Genomic DNA, 16,173 nt, shown 5'->3' with positions numbered 1-16,173 from the left:
TCACATTGTGTTCTTCTCAGCCTCACCTACTAGAGGGTGAAGATGCGTCTCTTATCCCTGCCTTTCCTGGTGTCTATTACAGTTCTAGGGCCTGCAGAAAGGGAAAAGGAGGAAAATAAGGGAGTAGTTCAAGTCAGAGGTAGAATTAATTAGGTTAAAGGCTGGATCAAGACCGAGCTGGGTTTAGGATCAGAATTGGGACAGGATTGGTAAATTCCTAGTCCCACCCCACTAGGCGGCGCCCGCAGTCTCAGTCGGGTCAAGACGTCTCCGGATTTTGAAGTTTATTGCCTGTGTAATAAGTTTCCTTCCTGCCCTCCTGTCCCTTTAAGAAGGTGATCCAGGTGAGACCTGGACTCCTCCTTCCGCCGCGGCCCCGCCCCCCGCCCCCTCCCGGCCCACCCAGTCCCTCGCGACCTGGCCCAGCCGTCCGGGCCCCGGTCCCAGGTCCGGGCCCCGCGCCATGGAGCGGCGCTGGCCCCTGGGGCTCGGGCTGCTGCTGCTCTGCGCCCCGCTGCCCCCGGGGGCACGCGCCATGGAAGGTAGGGACCCCCGCCCTCGCGGCTTTCTCCCTACCCGGCAGGCACCTCCTGCGCGAGCCGGCATTCCTATGGTGGAGCCCCTCCTTCCCGAGCCCCTCTCCCGCTCCTCCCTCGTTTTGCCTGGCTGCGGGCTATAGACCGGCTAGGCCCATCTTTGATCTTTAACCCCAAATGGCTGCTCTCCCGGGTCAGTCACCCCCAGCCCTGCTGGCCAGCAATTTGTGCCTCGGGGCGGGGAGGGAACTCCTGACCACTGCCAGGAAGCCGCGTCTGCACCCGCGCCCAAGCCTTGGTGGGATCCTTCATTCCCACGCCAGCCCCAGACTCGGCTGCCCACCCCAAAGATCTGAGCCCTCAGAAGTCGAAGGTGGGACGTCGTCTCCAGCCAACCTAGGCCAGGGCCAGGCACCTACCGCTGGCCGAAGAGTTAGGACTGGCCTACGGCTTGCACATCCCCTCCAGCTCCGCTCCCACAATGCCCAGGCTCTGCTCTGTGCCGTGTATCCCCTTCCACAGCCCCAATCACTGGCCTGAGCAGCCCTTTGACCGTGGGATTAAGCCTCCCCTTCCGAGGTCCCCTGGGCACCCCCACCCACTCATGACTGCAGAGGTGAGCTCCTCCTGCCCTCTGCCCATCGAGGTTTGCAGCCGGTGGGTGCCCCGGGCGCACTGAAAGTCAGATGGAGCTGCTTTTCCTCCTGCTTTCTGCCTTGACCTGGGTCAAACACCTAGCACCCCTTGTCCTACTCTGCCTCCCTCCCTGTCACTCAGAAAGAAGACTGTGAAAGCCCTGGAACTCTTCCCTCCTCATTCCTGGGCTCTTTTCTTCCCTTAAGCCCCAGGAAGTCACAGCTGTTAGGAACAGGATGTGTGGCCTGAGGCTAGACCCCCAGAATTAGGAATGCAGGTTGCTCCTCCCCCAGAGGTGACGGACTCGTTCTCTCCCACCTTCAGTCACTCTGATGGACACAAGCACAGCACAGGGAGAGTTGGGCTGGCTGCCGGATCCCCCGGAGGATGGGGTAAGTGTCAGGAGTGGGAAGAAGCAAGGAAGCCTCAAGGCTGAAGGCCAGTGTGAAATGGGGCGGAGAGGTGGGTGGAGGAACTGAGAAAAGAGCTGGAAAAACTGGAAGTATCTCCTCTGGGAGGGGGAGGGGAAGCTGAGTCAGAGACTCCTGAATGGGATATTGGGGGGGGGGGGCAGAGAGTGCCAGACTTCAGACTAAACCCCAAGTTGAATGCTTCAATGGCCTGGCTTCTCCAGTGCATACCTGTGAATATTGAGACTATCAATGAGGGGGTGATAAGCTCCCATCCCCCAGGGAGAGGACGCACCATGCTGAGGGTGGATAAAGGCTGAGGCCACTGAGGCCACTGCTTTGCTTGAGGAAGGACAGAAACAACAGAAAATCATTTCAATCTGAGATTCATCCATCCTAATAGAGTTGCACGGATAGTCAGGGAACCCCAAAGAATGCAAAATTTTTCTGGAGAGGTAAGCTAAAGCTTTCATCAGATCCTCCAAAGGGTCTTTGACTCCTCTGGAGGTCTCTGAGCCCTGGTACCATCCTAGGCAGTCTCCATCCCTACTCAGGCTCCACAGACACCACGGAGTTTCAGTTGTTTGCAGGTGTAGGTAAGAGTTCACTCCAAGTCCCTTCCCTCCTTGAGTGTTGCTAAGACCCCATGAACAGAGGTAGATTGTGGAGTGACTCTTAAAGAGCATATTCAGTCTTGAAGTCCAGAGAGCACCTCTAATAATGTAGGAAAAACCAAACTAAGTTCCTTCCCTACTACAGGGTGTCCCTAAAGTCACCATACATAGGGAAAATAGAAATTGTAGCAAAATGTACCTTTAATTACAAAATATTCATTACAAAATTTTTCAAAGAGGTGGCCATCACATAGGGAATATTTTGTAAATCCTGTAAAATTTTGTAATGAGTATGTTATAAACAAAGGTAGATTTAGCTACAGTTCCCCTATGTATGGAGACTTTAGGAGTGACTTTTGAAAAACCCAGTATATTCTCACAACACAAATCACTTCTGTGACCTCTGGTCACCAAAATCTGTGTAGAGGCTTGGCACCCATAGCTCAGTGGTTAGGGTGCCGGCCACTTAGACCAGGGCTGGTGGGTTTGAACTGCTCCGGGCCTGCTAAACAATGACAACAACAAACATAGCCGGGCATTATGGTGGACGCCTGTAGTCCCAGCTACTTGGGAGGCTGAGGCAACAGAATTGCTTAAGCCCTAGAGTTTGAGGTTGCTGTGAGCTGTGACATCAGAGAACTCTACGGAGGTTGACATAGTGAGACTGTCTCAAAAAAAAAAACAACAACAATGTGGGCGGCACCTGTGGCTCAAAGAAGTAGGGCACCGGCCCCATATACCAGAGGTGGCGGGTTCAAAAAACGTTTTTGGCCCCAGCCAAAAACTGGAAAAAAAAAAAAAAAACAGTGTGTGTAGAGATTTCTCCTCAATAGCAATCAGTTCTCCAACTGATTCTTAGGGGACACCTCTCATGTTATTCGACTCTGATTCTGTCTGTAGATAGCCGCAGGTTGAGGGCTCAGCCCCATAACATTACCCCCCACCTTAGACACTAACTGCAAGTAAGAAGTTGTCACCTATACTTCTGTTTGATAGGATGTAAATGGGATTTCCATGACCTCCTCATGTTTGATAAGTTTCCCAAGAGAGGTCACAGAACTTGGGGAAACATTTACTTAAATTTACTGGTTTATTACAAAAGACATTACAAGGGGTACAAACGAACAGCCAGATGGTGGAGATGTATGAGACAAGGTGTGTGGTAGAGGTGCTGCCCTCCAACCAGGAACCTCCACATGTGCTGCTCCCAGAGCTCCCTGAACCTTGTCCTTTGGGTTTTTCTAATATGATTGATTAAATCACTGTCCATTGGTGATCAGCTTAATCTTTACCCCCACTTTCTTCCCAGTCCTCCAATCTCAAGGGATACCCCTAGCAACCAGCCCTCCTGGGTCCTGGATCCCCCAGCCTTCAGTCAGATCATTAGCATAGAAAAAGATAATATAACTTTGGAGACACCCAGGATTTTAGGAGTTGTTGACCAAATATACATCTTACAATATCATGATGATCTTTCTGCTACATAGCAGAGCTGGCCACAGAACCATAGAAGGCTTCCTCAGTTGCTAGAGCCTCTAGGACCCTGGTCCTGAAATCCCTTCTCTTCGTGTTTTCTTTACTCCAATACTTGTGACTTCAATCCAGCCTCTACTTTATTCTTTCCCTCTGGTTTCTAGGGTCCTGGTTCCTCCCACAGAGTAGCCTATAATTAGAGTTAATGGACTAAACCATATCCTCCAGGAGGGGCTGTTAGGAAATCCTGGATTAGGCCAGCCCTAATAGGTACCTTATCTCATAAACCAGCTAATCACCCCACAACCATGACTGCAGGTCCATCTGCTGGTTCCTACGGGCCTTCCTGGCACCCCTGCCACCTCTACCCAAAAAACTCTTACCTAATTGGAGTGGAGAAGCACAGCCTTTTTCTCAGCTTAGGCAAAATACCCTTGCAAACTACGAGGAGAAGAAGGCAGCCAGCAGTCACACACCCCCTCCGTCTTCCTTATAGCCTCTCTTCCCCATCTTCTCAAAACAACCCCACCACCACCACCCCACACACGCACACACACACATTTGGGTTCAGGCTCCACAGAATGCACCCATGTAGCAGCCAGCAATGACTGAGTGATAAGGGAAGGGATCTTTATTGCTGATCCTGGGCAGCTGTTTCTCCCCCATCTGTCACTACTGGAACTGGGAGAGGCAAGTTACAGCTGGGAACATCTGCTTCTCCTGGCTCCAGCTGTGGCAGGAGCCATCTGGCTAATGAACTGCACATTAACCACCCACCATCCTGTCCACCTGCCCCACCCAGACCTCCCCTTTGGGCTTCCCCAGCATAGCTTCCTCAGCACAGCAGACCCTTGGTGCCTTTTTCATCCAGCTTCCTGGCCTTTCTGACACCCCTTGCCCTATTTTTGAACTGCCCAACCTCATACGAAAATATGCCTCACAGCAGCATATATTTCTACCTCACCCCAAATTCTTAATTAAAGGTGCTTTTTCTTCCCTTGTCCCAAAACTGAAAGTAGGGCTAAGAGTTTGCATTGTAGTGGAGTGAAAATCAAGAGAAAGGAACTCCCCAAGGGTCTTAGTCTCCTTTCTGTTAAATTATGTAGTTGCAACCAAAATATCAATGGAATATTTAATAGAACTTGAGAGTTTTTTCTTAAATATATCTCTCAAAGAAAATACTTAAGAATGATCGAAAATATTTTTTTTTAAGAGGAAGAAGAATGAAATGGAATACTTTCATTTGTCTGACCAGCAGATATTAGAGTATCAACTGTAAAATTTGGCATTGAACTAGATTGCATGGGTCAATTGAACACAACACAGAATTCAAAAATGAGCTCACATCCACGAGATTTAAGTATGTGATAACACTGGAATTACAAAACAATGTGGAAAGTATTACTAGTCAATTAATTGACAACTGTATATTCATAATTTAAAAAAAAATCTAAATCTAAACCTAAAAAACATAACTACAAAAATGTAGAAGAAAATATAGATCTTTATAATCTTGGGATGCGAAAACTTCCCAAGCAAAATACATACGCCAGAAATCAGAAATGGAAAAATTATAAATGTTATTGTGTAAAATTGATTATACAGCCAGGCATGATGGCTCACACCTATAATCCCAGTACTCTGGGAGGCTAAGGTAGGTGGATTGCCTCAGCTCAGGAGTTCAAGACCAGCCTGAGCAAGGGCAAGACCCCATCTCTAACAAAAGAGCCAGCCACTGTGGCAGACACTTATAATCCCAGCTACTTGGGAGGGATGCAAGAGAATCACTTAAGCCGAAGAGTTTGAGCTATGATGCCACAACACTCTACCAAGAGTGACAAAGTGAGGCTTTGTCTCCAAAAAAAAACCCCAGAAAATTGATTCTACAACGTTGATGAAAGACACCAGCATGGCATGGCAGACAGGGAGGAAATATTTGAAATATACATTTCAAGCAAGTGATTAATATCTATAATGTGTAGGAGGAAAAAAATCTCATCCAAATGAGTAATCAAAAGAGGTTATCAGACAAAGGTTAGTAACAGATGATTACATAAAAACACAAATAGCTTAAAAGTGCAAACGATCTTCCTCACAGAAATGCATATTTAAATACTAAGAAGCTGTGTTTTAACTACAGGATATCCAGTGTTGATAAGGTTTTGAGAAAATGAGCCTTTTGCATTGATGTGAAAGTATAAATTAATAAAACCTTTTTAGAAGACAATTCAACAGTATCTTATAAAATTTTCAGTATGCCTACCCTTTGATACGGCAGTTGTACAGAAACTTACATTAATATTTACATGTTTTCTTTAAAAAAACTAGAAGCTACCTAAATGTCTAATAATAGAGGAATGATTAAATAAATGATGGTACATCCATACCATAGAATATTATTTATGAATTTCTAGAAAGAATTAGATAGCTCTATATATATTCATGTGGAGATCTTTCAAAGACATATTATTTGTGAAAATAGAAAGTAACTAACTTTGTATGATCAAACTAACACTTGTATGATCTGATTTTTGTTAAAAGCAAAATACATAGAAACATTCAAAGATTTCTCTGTGGAGACATGGAAAGTTTTACTCCAAATTATTTAGAGTGGCTGCCTCTGAACTGAGGGGGGGATTAAACTTCTTATTCTATGTGCATCTTTATTCTTTGACTTTTTACAATAAGCACAGGGAGGCATAATGATTAAGAATGTGAACTCTGGCACCTGAAAAGTCTGGCTGTCCTAGCTGAGTGCCTTGAGCAACTCACTTAACCTCACTGTGCCTCAGTTTCCTCAGGGAAAGTGCTTGAAATAGGCCCATAATAAGAACTGTATTAGCCATTATTATTACAAAGTTAAAATTTTTTTTAATGTAAAAGAAGTTAAGGAGGGCAGGCTAGATGATATCTGAAGTCCAGCCACCCTTGCCAATTGCTGATTTTGAGAATGGCTGTACCTGGAAGGAATACTGGAGAGGGCAAGATTTCCCTATATGGAGAGTCCTATGCTTATTCTTACTCTTCAAAAGCTGAAGGACTTATATAATAATGAGCCTCTTCTCTGAACAAATAGGCAGGAACATTTTGTGATTGAGCTTTGCTTTTGGGATAGCTGACAATTCTGCTGATGAAATAGCTAAAAATTGGTGCTCAAGCTCTTATAGTTGGCCCAGACTGACTAAAGATGTCAAGGGTCTGATGTCTTTCCTATCCTATATCCAAATAAATTATTGACCCTAGACATGTAACCTGCTATGCTGGAGTGGAGGGGTAAAGGAGAACAGGAAAAATAGCATGAACTGGCACCATCTTCCTCTCCATCAGCTCTGAAAAATGAAGTCTTAAGGAGCAGCTGATGATCTGATACCGGACTCTGACCCTCTTTTCACAGTGGAGTGAGGTGCAGCAGATGCTGAATGGGACACCCCTGTACATGTACCAGGACTGCCCGGTACAAGAAGGTGGAGACACTGACCACTGGCTTCGCTCCAACTGGATCTACCGGGGGGAGGAGGCATCTCGTGTCCATGTGGAGCTGCAGTTTACTGTGCGGGACTGCAAGAGCTTCCCTGGGGGAGCTGGGCCTCTTGGCTGCAAGGAGACCTTCAACCTTCTGTACATGGAGAGTGACCAGGATGTGGGCATTCAGCTCCGACGGCCCTTGTTCCAGAAGGTGCTGCTGCCACTCCGTGCTTTCTCAGTCCCGATGCTCATCCCTGCCTAGCTCCTTAACATGACCCCAGTCAACATAGGAAAAAGAGAGAAGGTGTCAGATGAGAAAAAGAGTGTGGCCCCAGGAACCAGAAGGGCTGCTTTTGAGTACTGTTTCTGCTGTGCCCTGACTCTGAGGGTATCATTTAACTTCAAACTTTTGTTTCCTTGTCATAAAATAGTGACAATAATAGGACTAGCCTTACCTATTTTAGAGCATGTTAGAAGCATCCATTGCGATAACAGGATGCATGGTAGAACAGAGACGTGTTGTGCAGAGGTGTTGAGGTCTATCCTGTGACGTTCGTGTGTGGCACAGCCTCTTGGGTGCTGCCGGAATGTGTGGTCAGATGATTCCCCGCAGGCTAGTGTTCTCTCTTACCATTCCTCTTTCCTACTCAGGAGAGCATACTGGCATGTAAAAGAGTGAGGAGCATTTTATGATAGGATGTGCTCTCATTTCTTTCAAAAGAGAAAATGTTGTAAACTTTATTAGTGGTAAATTAATTATGGCACACTGTAACTGATTGCCTCATTGGCACTAGAGCGGGAACACCTCTGAGTGGTGGAACCTTTACGGACTGTAGAGTCCGCTGCCTCAATCCCAGTCCTGACCCTGCAGTGGAACTTTCTTAGCTTGAGTTTCCTCATCTGTTAAATCAAGATGACAAGTCACATGGGCTAAATAGCATCGTGCGCATAGCCCACTCAGCACTTCATTCATGGTTGTGCAGATTGTAAAACATTAAGCAAACCCAGAGAATTATTTCTGCGGCATGGGGAAGAAGCAGTTGCCAGTGTTCCCTTCTTCCCCACACCTTCTTCCCAGGTCACCACGGTGGCTGCAGACCAGAGCTTCACCATTCGAGATCTCGCCTCCGGATCCATGAAGCTGAACGTGGAGCGCTGCTCCCTGGGCCGCCTGACCCGCCGTGGCCTCTACCTCGCTTTCCACAATCCAGGTGCCTGTGTGGCCCTGGTGTCTGTCCGGGTCTTCTATCAGCGCTGCCCTGAAGCCCTGCACAGCTTGGCTCATTTCCCTGACACTCTCCCCGGACCTGCAGGGTTGGTGGAAGTGGCAGGGACCTGCTTGCCACACGCACTGACCAGTCCAGGGCCCTCAGGTGCACCCCGCATGCACTGCAGCCCTGATGGCGAGTGGCTGGTGCCAGTGGGACGGTGCCAATGTGAGTCTGGCTATGAAGAAGGCAGTGACAGCAAGGGCTGTGTTGGTAAGAACAGAGGTGAAGTGAACCCCAGGGTACATTTGGGTGGGTCTCCTGGGTACCATGGCAGAAAAAGAGGCAATTGCTCCCTCTCAGCTATTTTTAACCCAAGTACCCCAGAGCACGTGGAGGTGTTTTCAGCACAAAGGATTGGGGTGAAGGTGGTAGTGCTTCTGCGCATGAAAATGTTACAAAGCCATGGCTCTGCTGCATTCACTCTCCAGCCTGCCCCAGCGGTTCCTACCGGACTGACATGGACACACCCCACTGTCTCAAGTGCCCCCAACACAGCACCACCGAGTCTGAGGGTGCCACCATCTGCATCTGCGAAAGTGGGCATTACAGAGCTCCTGGGGAGGGCCCCCAGGTGGCATGCACACGTGAGTCCAGGGGGTGGGGCCTGGCCATCTATCAGAAGGCCATGGCCCTTTGCTGATCCCTTGTCAGGGTCAGAATTTGCCAGAGCTTATCAGATCCTAGAGATGGTAGGGGTGTCAGGCACTTTCAGCCCCCTGCCCTGGCGCCCGTGCTCCCTAGAAGAATGCAGAGATAAATTCAAGGGACTTTCTCCTCACTGGGAACCAAACGTCCCCATGAAGAGCTGGGTGGTAGGTGGAGGCAGGGTCTGTGGCCTGGATGACAAGGCTGCCTCCTGAACTCATGGCTTGTCCTCTCCTGCAGGTCCCCCCTCAGAGCCTCGAAACCTGAGCTTCTCTGCCTCAGGGTCTCAGCTGTCGTTGAGTTGGGGGGCACCAGCAGATGTGGGAGGACGCCAAGATGTCCGATACAGCGTGTTGTGTTCCCAGTGTCAGGGCCTTGCACAGGATGGGGGGCCCTGCCAGCCCTGTGGCAGGGGTGTGCGCTTCTCTCCAGGGAACAGAGGGCTCACTGCACCTGCTGTGCAAGTCGAAGGCCTAGAACCTTATGCCAACTACACCTTCAAGGTCGAGGCCATGAATGGAGTGTCAGGCCTGGGTGGCTCCAGCCACGCCAGTGCTTCCCTCAGCATCAGCATGGGGCATGCAGGTGAGGGACCCAGGTGTGCCAGGAGGGGCAGAAGAAACGGGCCCAGGGCCATAGGGACACAACAATGGCCAGGCAGCAAATGGAGAGCTACTTACATTTTCCCTATTGCCTTCCAAATCTGACTTTATCTTTCTGGACCCCCAGAGTCACTGGCAGGCTTATCTCTGAGACTGGTGAAGAAAGAACCGAGGCAGCTGGAGCTAACCTGGGCAGGGTCCTGGCCGCGTAGTCCTGGGGGTAACCTGAGCTACGAGCTGCACGTGCTGAACCAGGTCAGGTCTCCCCAGCCATGGCCTGGGCACACTCCACCCACAGCCTGGCACCCAGGTGGGAGGAATCCAGCCAAAGTAAACTGTGTGTCTTTCTCAGGAAAAAGCCTATGGAGGACCCCGTCCTCACCATTCTGTTCCCATAAGCATCTGTCACATCCACCCGCGCCTGGCTCAGCAGGGCCCAATTAATGCTAGTCGCACCTACAGGATGAAGAAAGGCATGAGATGGTTCTGGAACCCAGGGTTTTGCTGACAGAACTGCAACCAGATACCACATACATTGTCAGAGTGCGAATGCTGACACCCCTGGGCCCTGGCCCTTTCTCCCCTGACCATGAGTTTCGGACCAGTCCACCAGGTGGGATATCTCATGTTCTGCCCCAAGTACACATGCACCTGTGGTCCCACTCACTGAGCCTTCCCCTTTCTCTACACATGTGCACACACACACACCTGAACCCTGGCGTAGGGGATAGACATGTGCCTGGGGCCCTGTGTGTAGCCCCAGCCCTGTGGGCTATGGTCCCCCCGGACTTCCTCACCCCATGTGCCTTCAGTTTCCAGGGGCCTAACAGGAGGAGAAATCGTGGCCATCATCTTTGGGCTGTTGCTTGCGGTAGCTCTGCTGCTCGGGATCCTGGTCTTCCGTTCAAGGTGCTGGCTCTGCCCCCGCCACCTGCCACCTTGGGTCCCTTTGCCTGGTCTAGAGCCCCTGACTATAGCCCCAATGACCTTGCCACCCCCTGGTGCCAAAACTCATCCTGCACTCCCAGCCCCTGCGGTTTCTGGGGAAAACTCAGCTGCAGCCTAGTGGCCCCTGCTATGGTCCTGAAACCCTGAAGAAGCTTGTACCAACCCCCACAGGAGAGCCCAGCGGCAGCAGCATCAGAGGCAGCGCGATCGTGCTGACGTGGATAGGGGTGAGCCACAAGCACTTGTTTGTGTACATGTAGGCGTGTGTGTAAGAGAGAGAAAGATAGAGAAAATATGCTGGGAGTGCCACTGGGAAGGAAAAAAAGGGACCCACATTTGCTAGGCCAACTCTCGGGGCACAAATAGGGCTTACTGTCCTAAGGCTCTTGTGTTTTGCTACCTGATTAACTTTGGTTAATTAATTTTGTGCTAATAGCCCCCAGTGGCTCTGATGCAATTATCTCTTAGCTGTTGGTGCTTCTGTTCCATCACCCTGAGCTCTGGGCAGCCTTCCCCATCCCCAAGGCAGAGTAGGAGGGAGACTGAAGTCCTCCAAGGCATGTGGGCTTCCTGCTTGTCACCTCGTTAGGTGCCCCACAAAAGGAGAGCGAGTGATCCATCCAAGTAATGTGTTGGAATGTGAATGAGGTATGACTGATGGGTGGAGTGGGGATGGGTTGGAAGAAATGAGAGGAGTGGAGTGGATCTGCCCTTTGGGTTTGCCCTTTTGGGGTGGGTTCTGGCCCACTGCTCTAACCTTGGGGAGTGAGGACAGAGGACCTTGAAGCATAGACTGGGAGAAGAGAGGCTTAGCTGCCAAGGACAGAGACTTTCTCCCACTTCAGCCCACACACAAGTCACTGGGGAACAGGGAAGTGTGGGGAAGAGAAGGGTGTGTTGCTGGCTCCTCCTCCTCACCCCTCCCCCAGCACTCCTGGTACTTCTGTGGCTTAACTCCCTTCTCTCCACAGAAGACAAGCTGTGGCTGAAGCCCTACGTGGACCTACAGGCATATGAGGACCCTGCCCAGGGAGCGCTGGAGTTCACCCAGGAGCTCGACCCAGCCTGGCTGATGGTGGACACTGTCATAGGGGAAGGTGAGCCCTGCTGTGCACAGCAGCCGACCCTCTGTGGCAGTGCAGAGCCACCAGCAGGCCCCTTCCAGCCCTTCCATCAGGAGCTCAGGGGCCTCTCCTCTGGCCCAAGAGTTTCCAGATGAGTTTACTGTCTACTTTGCCCTGTGTCCTCTTAGACCTTATGTGCTCCTGTTAGAAATCCCTCCTCAGTTGCCCTGCAGCAGCCTCTATCTCCACACACTTGCTTCTGTAGTTACTGTAGTCTCAGAGTTTCTGATAAAGAGTGCTGAATACATCAGCTGTGTCCACAGAGGTGCTGCTGGGCCAAGGCCAAGGCTGATCTCCCTCTGGTGCTTCCCAAATGTGGGAACAATTAAGAGCCTCTCTAGCCTGGCATTCCACCCATCAGGGCCTCAGTGTCCTTGGGCTGCCTTGATCCCCTGAGTCACTGTAGGAAATGGATCTGAGCAGAGAATAAAACATGGCAGTATCCTTGCCAGTTGTACAGCCAAGCTGACTGAGCCATGAGAAGAGGAGCTCACAAAAGAGAGATGGCAATGGTCAGCTTCCTCTGTCACCTGGGCACTAGCTCTGGACCAGCCTGCCCTTCATGGATACATCCCAGTCCTGCTCACAGGTCTCATTCATCTGGCATTTACTGAGCACCCGCTGCAAGCCAGGAACTGTGCTAACACAGGAAGACAGAGGTGAACAGGTTCACTTTGGTTCCACACGCTGTCCTTTCCTGGGAAGCTCACTCCATGCTACTGATTCTGCAGAGAGGAAAAGGGGACTAGAGAGGCCTCTGTCTGTCCGCTGGTGGAGCCTCTCAGGGAATTGGACCATGTCCCTATTTTCTTTTCACCCAGGAGAGTTTGGGGAAGTGTATCGAGGGACCCTGAGGCTCCCCAGCCAAGACTGCAAGACTGTGGCCATTAAGACCTTGAAAGACACATCCCCAGATGGCCACTGGTGGAATTTCCTTCGAGAGGCAACCATCATGGGCCAGTTCAACCACCCACACATTCTGCATCTGGAAGGCATTGTCACAAAGAGTATGAGGAGTGTTCCCTCTGAGCTCAGGGGCACAGAGTGGGAAGGAGGGGAGAGACTACTGATGGGAAGGGAGAATGGGCTACCCGGGTGGGAAGTCTGGCCTGGGCTTGATGACAGATGCTCTATGTCCCAGGGAAGCCCATCATGATTATCACAGACTTTATGGAGAATGGAGCCCTGGACGCTTTCCTCAGGGTGAGAAGGATAAGGGGCCAGTGGAGGATGGGATGCCATATGGCCCCAGGCACTGGGGGACAGGCCCTGCCTATCCTCTGACTTGCCCACTCACCCTGCTGCAGGAGCGGGAAGACCAACTGGTTCCTGGGCAGCTGGTGGCCATGCTTCAGGGCATAGCATCAGGCATGAACTACCTCAGTGACCACAATTATGTCCACCGGGACCTGGCTGCCAGGAACATCTTGGTGAGTCAGAACCTGTGCTGCAAGGTGTCTGACTTTGGCCTGACCCGCCTCTTGGACAGCTTTGATGGCACCTACGAAACCCAGGTTAGAGCCCTGCACACATGGCACACACAGTTGCACATATTGTTACATGCCAGGCATAGTCCCACGTGTACAAACACATGGACTATGCTTATGCAAGCTCTGTCACCTTCCATCCCTGTCCCATTTCCCTTCTTAGGGAGGAAAGATCCCCATCCGCTGGACAGCACCTGAAGCCATTGCCCATCGGATCTTCACCACAGCCAGCGATGTGTGGAGCTTTGGGATTGTGATGTGGGAGGTGCTGAGCTTTGGGGACAAGCCCTATGGAGAGATGAGCAATCAGGAGGTGAGTCCAGAATATTCTGCCCTATGTCATCCCTAACTCACACCTCACAGCTCCTCCCGAAGTCCTCCCATAGTCTTTCCTGCAAAATCCTAACTTCATGGCTCAGTTTTTCTGTATCCTTCTCTGGTCCCTTCACTTCACGTCCTGCCCCTCTACTCTTCCCACCTGGGCAGCATTGCTTAGAGGCTCTATGCAGTGATCTGTGAACCTGGGTTTCCCATGGGCATCCTACCTGACCCCCTGCAGGTCATGAAGAGCATTGAGGATGGGTACCGACTGCCCCCTCCCATGGACTGCCCTGCTCCCCTGTATGAACTCATGAAGAACTGCTGGGCATATGACCGCGCCCGGCGGCCCCCCTTCCACAAGCTGCAGGCACGTCTGGAGCAATTGCTTGCCAACCCCCACTCCCTGCGGACCATTGCCAACTTCGACCCCAGGTAACAAGGCTGAGAAAGGCCTGGGAAATTCAGAGAGCAGATCTGGAAGAATGGAAATGACATTCAGCCACATCCACCAAGGACTGGGTCCAGGCAGCTCTGGACAGAGTCCATCACATGAGGCAGGCCTACAGTTCACAACTTGGGTAAAGTCTAAGAGGTCACCTCCAGATTACTCACATTTGCAGAACATTGATTCTAGCTAGGCCCAAATTCCCTAACTGTACCTGGGCTGGGGTCTACATCCTTTCCTTTCTCAGGCTGCCTAACTTGGGACCCTTCTGGACCCAACTGTGCCAATCCCACTGCATTGTGCTGTGTCCCAGTCTGGAACTTGGGTGTGCATACTCTTCCCCATAGGAATGGGAAAATGTTCATTCAACAAGTTTTGGGGGACCTGCTGGTGCAAACTCTTTAAAGGACATTGGAGAAAAGCCACACTTAGGACCTGGTGCCTGCTCCAGAGAGCTTGGGCAGCCAGGTTGGGGTAGTGGGGTAGGTGAGGTAGGGACAATCTTGTGGGGTCTGAAAAGACTCCCTGATTACATGGCCAGCCTGCGAGGAGCTGAGAGCTGGCAGGCTGCATTCAGGGTAGGATGACAGAGCCGGACAAGGCAGCTTGAATCTGGAGAGACTGTAGCAGTCAGCACAAAGAGGACCAGCCCTGTGGAGTTTAAATTTCATCCTGAGTGTAGAGAACTATTTTTTTTTTTTTTTTTTGAGAACCATTTTCTTTTTAAATGGTCCATGAGAGTTAACATGATCTGAATGGCATTTTACCAAAAACATGGCCAAAATGTAGAGAATGAACTGATGGGGGGGCAAGGAGGAAGATGGGAAAGGCTGTACTTCAAGTGTTTTGTCAGGTGACCAGCTGGCTAGTGGCCTCTGTTATCTAACCACCATATATAACCTTGTTTCTGGGAGAAAATGCGCTCCATGTTCCAACCTTTGAAACTATCTTTTGGAGCACAACTCCCTCGTGCACTGGAGACTGTGTGTGCTAATCTTTCTGGAATGTTGGATATTTTTCCCCCAGCAGATTTACTTTGCTAATGGTTTTTGGCTCTGGCTGGCCTAGCACAGGAACACTCATTGTGTTGTGGGTGTCTGAGTGCAAGAGTAATAGCTGAGGTCAAAGGTGGCAGTGGAGGCTGCTCCAGAACTTCAGCTCTGGAGAAGGCAGGGCGACACCCCACTACTCGGCCTCTGTTGGCCTCTGCTCCCCTGCCTGCCGCTCCCCCCAACATCATTGGGGTCCTTTCATCATTTAACCAGGCCCCCAAACCAGCCACTCCAGTAGGAGATGAGGTCCACTTATGCTGGGGACTCCCAGGCCTGTCACTTGACTGTCAATCAGCCCTTTGCTGTGAGCACACGAGGGACACAGGAAGCAGGCTCAGGGACAATGGCCCAGCTAATCCACAAAGTCTGGGTGATATCTGTGCACAGACACCCAGCATGACTGCTGGCTGCAGATGCTTGGAGGCTGTGGCCGGTCAGCCCCCGTACCCCGTGGGACTGAGACAGCCCCTATTCCTCAGGGTGACCCTCCGCCTGCCCAGCCTGAGTGGCTCAGATGGGATCCCGTATCGAAGTGTATCTGAATGGCTGGAGTCCATCCGCATGAAGCGCTACATCTTGCACTTCCGCTCAGCCGGGCTGGACACCATGGAGTGTGTGCTGGAGCTGACAGCTGAGTGAGAATGCAGGAGAGGCTGGGCAAGGGAGGGACGCTGGTAGGGAGTCTCTGGACTCACAGCCTCCTTCCTTGTCCACAGGGACCTGACGCAGATGGGAATCACACTGCCTGGGCACCAGAAACGCATTCTTTGCAGTATACAGGGATTTAAGGACTGAGCAGCTACAGAGGACAACACCCTCTCCGCCAGCTGTCCTCAGGGAGCAAGGACAGGCCACGGTCACCCTGGTCAATCATTATGCCTCACCCCTCAAGACTTTCAGTAGGCTACTGGTGCTGCTCCTGCCTACCTTCAGGAGGACCCTGCAATGGGCTCCAGAAACCTCTTTGTGGGTAGGGCAGAAGTAAAGAGGCAATAATGGGAGGGAGGTGGCAAAGGTTTAATATATATACATACATACACAGATATATTTTTGTAAATAAACAGGAACGGAGTTTTCACCCTTACTCTGATCTTTTTATCCCACTAGTACCTCCATTCCACCCAGGAGGGCTGTAGACACTGCA

The 16,173-nt window shown here is 50.8% G+C and overlaps 1 protein-coding gene across 2 annotated transcripts; it reads left to right on the top strand.

The window, feature by feature from the left end:
- The first annotated feature begins 398 nt into the window (after window positions 1-398).
- EPHA1 (EPH receptor A1) lies at window positions 399-16,124 on the top strand. 2 transcript variants are annotated; one of them, XM_053608829.1, is made up of 18 exons: window positions 399-542; window positions 1,497-1,564; window positions 7,064-7,345; window positions 8,213-8,615; window positions 8,834-8,989; window positions 9,291-9,635; window positions 9,780-9,907; window positions 10,115-10,265; window positions 10,465-10,561; window positions 10,772-10,827; window positions 11,572-11,697; window positions 12,546-12,731; window positions 12,866-12,927; window positions 13,032-13,238; window positions 13,375-13,524; window positions 13,771-13,964; window positions 15,509-15,664; window positions 15,746-16,124. In XM_053608829.1, exons 1-18 carry the CDS (start codon window positions 464-466, stop codon window positions 15,822-15,824), a joined length of 2,925 nt encoding a protein of 974 aa, XP_053464804.1. In that variant the 5' UTR covers window positions 399-463; the 3' UTR covers window positions 15,825-16,124. The 2 variants fall into 2 exon arrangements, with proteins under 2 accessions (XP_053464804.1, XP_053464805.1); XM_053608830.1 differs by lacking the exon at window positions 399-542 and adding an exon at window positions 565-1,152 and having other exon boundaries at window positions 15,746-16,123.
- The last annotated feature ends 49 nt before the right edge of the window (window positions 16,125-16,173 follow it).

The sequence above is a fragment of the Nycticebus coucang genome, chromosome 11, assembly GCF_027406575.1.
Source record: "Nycticebus coucang isolate mNycCou1 chromosome 11, mNycCou1.pri, whole genome shotgun sequence".
NCBI classification, from domain to species: Eukaryota; Metazoa; Chordata; class Mammalia; order Primates; family Lorisidae; genus Nycticebus; species Nycticebus coucang.
Note: the sequence above shows the minus strand (reverse complement) of the source record. Positions and strands in the feature narration are given on the sequence as shown.

Bases quoted from the DNA above. Each gene is read 5' to 3' on its own strand.
- EPHA1 (XM_053608829.1), top strand. From the start codon at position 464: ATGGAGCGGCGCTGGCCCCTGGGGCTCGGGCTGCTGCTGCTCTGCGCC. The intron at 9,908-10,114 runs GTCAGGTCTCCC...TCGCACCTACAG, and splicing joins AGCTGCACGTGCTGAACCAG to GATGAAGAAAGGCATGAGAT. The intron at 10,828-11,571 runs GTGAGCCACAAG...TTCTCTCCACAG, and splicing joins TCGTGCTGACGTGGATAGGG to AAGACAAGCTGTGGCTGAAG.